This window comes from Mizuhopecten yessoensis, unplaced genomic scaffold (genome assembly GCF_002113885.1).
Source record: "Mizuhopecten yessoensis strain PY_sf001 unplaced genomic scaffold, ASM211388v2 scaffold10629, whole genome shotgun sequence".
NCBI classification, from domain to species: Eukaryota; Metazoa; Mollusca; class Bivalvia; order Pectinida; family Pectinidae; genus Mizuhopecten; species Mizuhopecten yessoensis.
In genome coordinates, this window is record NW_018408642.1 from 272,423 (window position 1) to 276,216 (window position 3,794).

The window sequence follows — 3,794 nt, forward strand, 5'->3', positions numbered from 1 at the left end:
CATCAGAGTGGCAGTATAACCTCAGCATCAGCGTGGCAGTATAACCTCAGCATCAGAGTGGCAGTTTGACCTCATCATCAGAGTGGCAGTATAACCTCAGCATCAGAGTGGCAGTATATCCTCAGCATCAGAGCGGCAGTATAACCTCAGCATCAGAGTGGCAGTATAACCTCAACATCAGAATGGCAGTATAACCTCAGCATCAGAGTGGCAGTATATTTGTTTTCTGTGAGATAGGATATTGGTTAACGAAGTTTTCTCTTAGACAATTTTCTCTGAATTACGTTTCGTGAGATGAGTTTAATGTGAGATAGGATATGTGTGAGAGAAGTTTCCTTTGAGACAGGTTTCTCTGCGGTAGGTTTCTGTGAGATTTGTTTCCTGTGAGATAGGATATTTGTGAGAGAATATTTCTTTGAGACAGGTTTCTCTGAAGTAGGTTTCTGTGAGATGAGTTTACTGTGAGGTAGGTTTTTTGTGGTGTAGATTTCTTTGAAGAAGGTTTCAGTGAGGTAGATCTTCTTAGGGTAAGAGTTCTGTGAGGTAGGTTTCTCTGAGGTAGATCTTCTTTGGGTATGAGTTCTGTGAGGTAGGTTTCTCTGTGGTAGATTTTCTGGGGTAAGAGTTCTGTGAGGTAGGTTTCTCTGAGGTAGATCGTCTTTGGGTAAGAGTTCTGTGAGGTAGGTTTCTCCGAGTTAGATTTTCTTGGGTAGGCTTCTGTGAGGTAGTTTTTGTTATAAAGAAACAATTTTGTGAGGGAACTCTTTCTTAAGACAGGTTTATCTGAGCTAGGTTTCTGTGTTGTGGGTAAACAGTAAGGTAGGTTTTCTGTGATTTAGGTTTCTGTTTGGTAGATTTTCTGTGTGATAGGTTTTGGTGAGGTAGGTTGTTCTGTGGGGAAGATTTTCTGTGTGATAGGTTTTGGGGAGGTAGGTTGTTCTGTGGGGTAGAATTTCTGTGTGATAGGTTTTGGTGGGGTAGGTTGTTCTGTGGGGGAGATTTTCTGTGTGATAGGTTTTGGTGAGGTAGGTTGTTCTGTGGGGTAGATTTCTGTTTGGTAGATTTTCTGTATTGTAGGTTTTGGTGAGGTAGGTTGTTCTGTGGGGTAGATATTCTGTGTGATAGGTTTTGGTGAGGTAGGTTGTTCTGTGGGGTAGATTTTTTTTGTGTGATAGGTTTTGGTGAGGTAGGTTTTCTGTGATTTAGGCTTCTGTTTGGTAGATTTTCTGTGTGATAGGTTTTGGTGAGGTAGCTTGTTCTGTGGGGTAGATTTCTGTGTGATATGTTTTGGTGAGGTAGGTTGTTCTGTGGGGTAGAATTTCTGTGTGATAGGTTTTGGTGAGGTAGGTTGTTCTGTGGGGTAGATTTCTATAAAGTAGGTTTCTGTAAGGTAGGTTTCTGTGAAGAAGGTTTCAGTGTGGTAGATTTTCTTTAGGGAAAGGTTCTGTGAGAAAGGTTTTTGTGAAGGAAGTTTTCTTTGGGACAATAGGCTGCTGTGTGTTAGGTTTTATATGAGGAAACTTTATGTTAGGTAGGCAGGGGAGAATTCCAGTAATATCCAGAGATTTCTGTAAGTAAGGGTTCTGTGAGGTAGGTTTTCTGTGGTGTACATTTGTTATGAGGACGGTATTTTGTGAGGTAAGTTTATTTGGGGTCGATTTTGCTGTTATGTAGGTTTTTATGAGGCAGGTTTCTGTGAAGTCAGTATCTTTATGATTGATTTTCTGTGATGATGGTTCCCGTGAGGTAGGTTTTCTGTGAATGAAGTTTGTATGGGGCAAGTTGTTGTGAGGTAAAAGTTTCTGTGAGGCAGGTTTCCACATGACAGGTTTTAGTGAGGTTGATTTTCAGAGAGTTAGGTTTCTGTGAGGTGAGTTTATATCAGGTAGGTTTTTGTGAATTACATGTACGTTATTGTGAGGTGGGTTAATTATAAGGTAGGTTTCTGTCAGGTACGTTTCTATAAGGTAAATTTCTGTGTAGAAAGTTTGAGTTAGATGTTCTGAGATAGGTTTCTGTGAAGCAGTTTTTCGTTGAGATTTGACTTTTGTGTGTTAGGTTTCGTTTTTGTATGCTTTTCAGTGAGGACGTTGTTTGAGGTAGTATTATTGAGATATGAATTTTTAGGCTAATCTCTGCGAGGTTGTTTTTTCTGTAAGATTAGTTCTCTACTTGAAATTTGTGTTTTGTGTATGGGTTCGATCTTTACTCAGATAAACTGACTGGGAAGTAGATCACGATTACCACTAGATATAACACGAACAAAACACAGCACGCCTCCCTGTATTAGTTGTTGTGTAGGTGAGAGATTTAAACAGTTAAGTATTAATGGCGTATTGTCTTGAGAGGGTGTATCACGTCCATGGTTAGGTCTAGGGCAGAGTTACCTTTGGTTTACCAGATCTCGGAACAGATAGTAAGACATCCACATAAAAGCTTGCTGACCAGCGTGTAACGTTAGTGTCACAGATACCAACCGTAATTGAAACATGTATGTGACTAGTTTAACTTGTCGAAAATCTGTAAACACATGCTGGGCACTAAACACGTATCTCTAGAATACGGTTTATATGTACATGTTTAATATAAAAAATATACCTAAAAATATATGTTCCCACATAGATAATGTATGGCCAATTAAAGTACCATGGGCATAAGGTTATTGTACATCATCAAATATCTTACGTAAGACTCGATGCATGAAAAGACATCTTATACTCTACATAATCTAAACGTTCATACTGGTTTGAACGCAAGAATCGCTTACAACCATATCGCATATAAACCTTATGTATTTTACAACAATTATGAAACAAGTTATTATTCGCCGGCATGAGACGACATATCTGTTTGTGATGGACTTGCTACAAATATGTAACGTATATATTACAGAGCGAGATTTCCATGCGGTTTGAGAGTGCTCCGTTGAATGTATAAACTTGAATAATTAAGTTTTTTTTATATAAGGTCGTGGCTGTGGTTACATATCGGTAATGATGTACATGCACATTTCGATCAAGATAATTGAGTCCGAGCTGTACTTTTTCCGGAAGTACGTCACGAAAATGGACGCTGATGACGATGTGTCGAGCCACCTTACACAATTTCAAAGTCTTCAACCTTTGATGTGCGCGGGTTATTTTTCATGACACATTAAAAAACAAGAACTCCTTCCCAATTCATTCTTTGATTTCCAAAACATCTTAAGATATTTATTCAAACATAAAAAAATAAGCCAGCTTTTTCAAATAAGGTTTTTACAATACTTTCAAAGTTTGATTATTGAGCTCTGAAAATACACTTTTTTTAGAATAAACAAGTGAAAATGGCGATTGTGATGTGCGAGGGTTATTCCTTTCATGACACTGGCACTCTATTCAATTTCAAAAACGTATTCAGATATTACATAATATTTCTATCCAGCTTCCTAATATGAGCGATATATGTCTAGGATATGTGACATGCTGACACCAACTAACGAATACACGATCAAACTTTCGTCACCAGCTAGGATCCATATAAGTTTGCTTGGACATGTGCATAGTCTCGGTTCCGCGTGATTGGGCAGCCGCAACCCAAGTCTCGCAGCGTATCTTATTTCACTGCCTGAACAATATGATCATGCGTGTTTTTTCGAGATCTGCGTGGGTTGCCAATCCCTCTAATATATACGTCTCTGGTGTAGTCTCAGGTGTAGTCTCTGGTGTAGTCTCTGGTGTAGTCTCAGGTGTAGTCTCTGGTGTAGTCTCTGGTGTAGTCTCAGGTGTAGTCTCTGGTGTAGTCTCTGGTGTAGT

At 39.1% G+C, this 3,794-nt stretch overlaps 1 protein-coding gene across 1 annotated transcript; it reads right to left on the reverse strand.

Moving 5' to 3' along the window:
* Positions 1-835: 835 nt before the first annotated feature.
* Positions 836-2,425, reverse strand: LOC110461500 (extensin-like). Its single transcript, XM_021514980.1, has 2 exons — positions 2,399-2,425; positions 836-1,444 (listed from the first exon to the last, which is right to left on the reverse strand). Exons 1-2 carry the CDS (start codon positions 2,423-2,425, stop codon positions 836-838), a joined length of 636 nt encoding a protein of 211 aa, XP_021370655.1.
* Between the last annotated feature and the right edge of the window lie 1,369 nt (positions 2,426-3,794).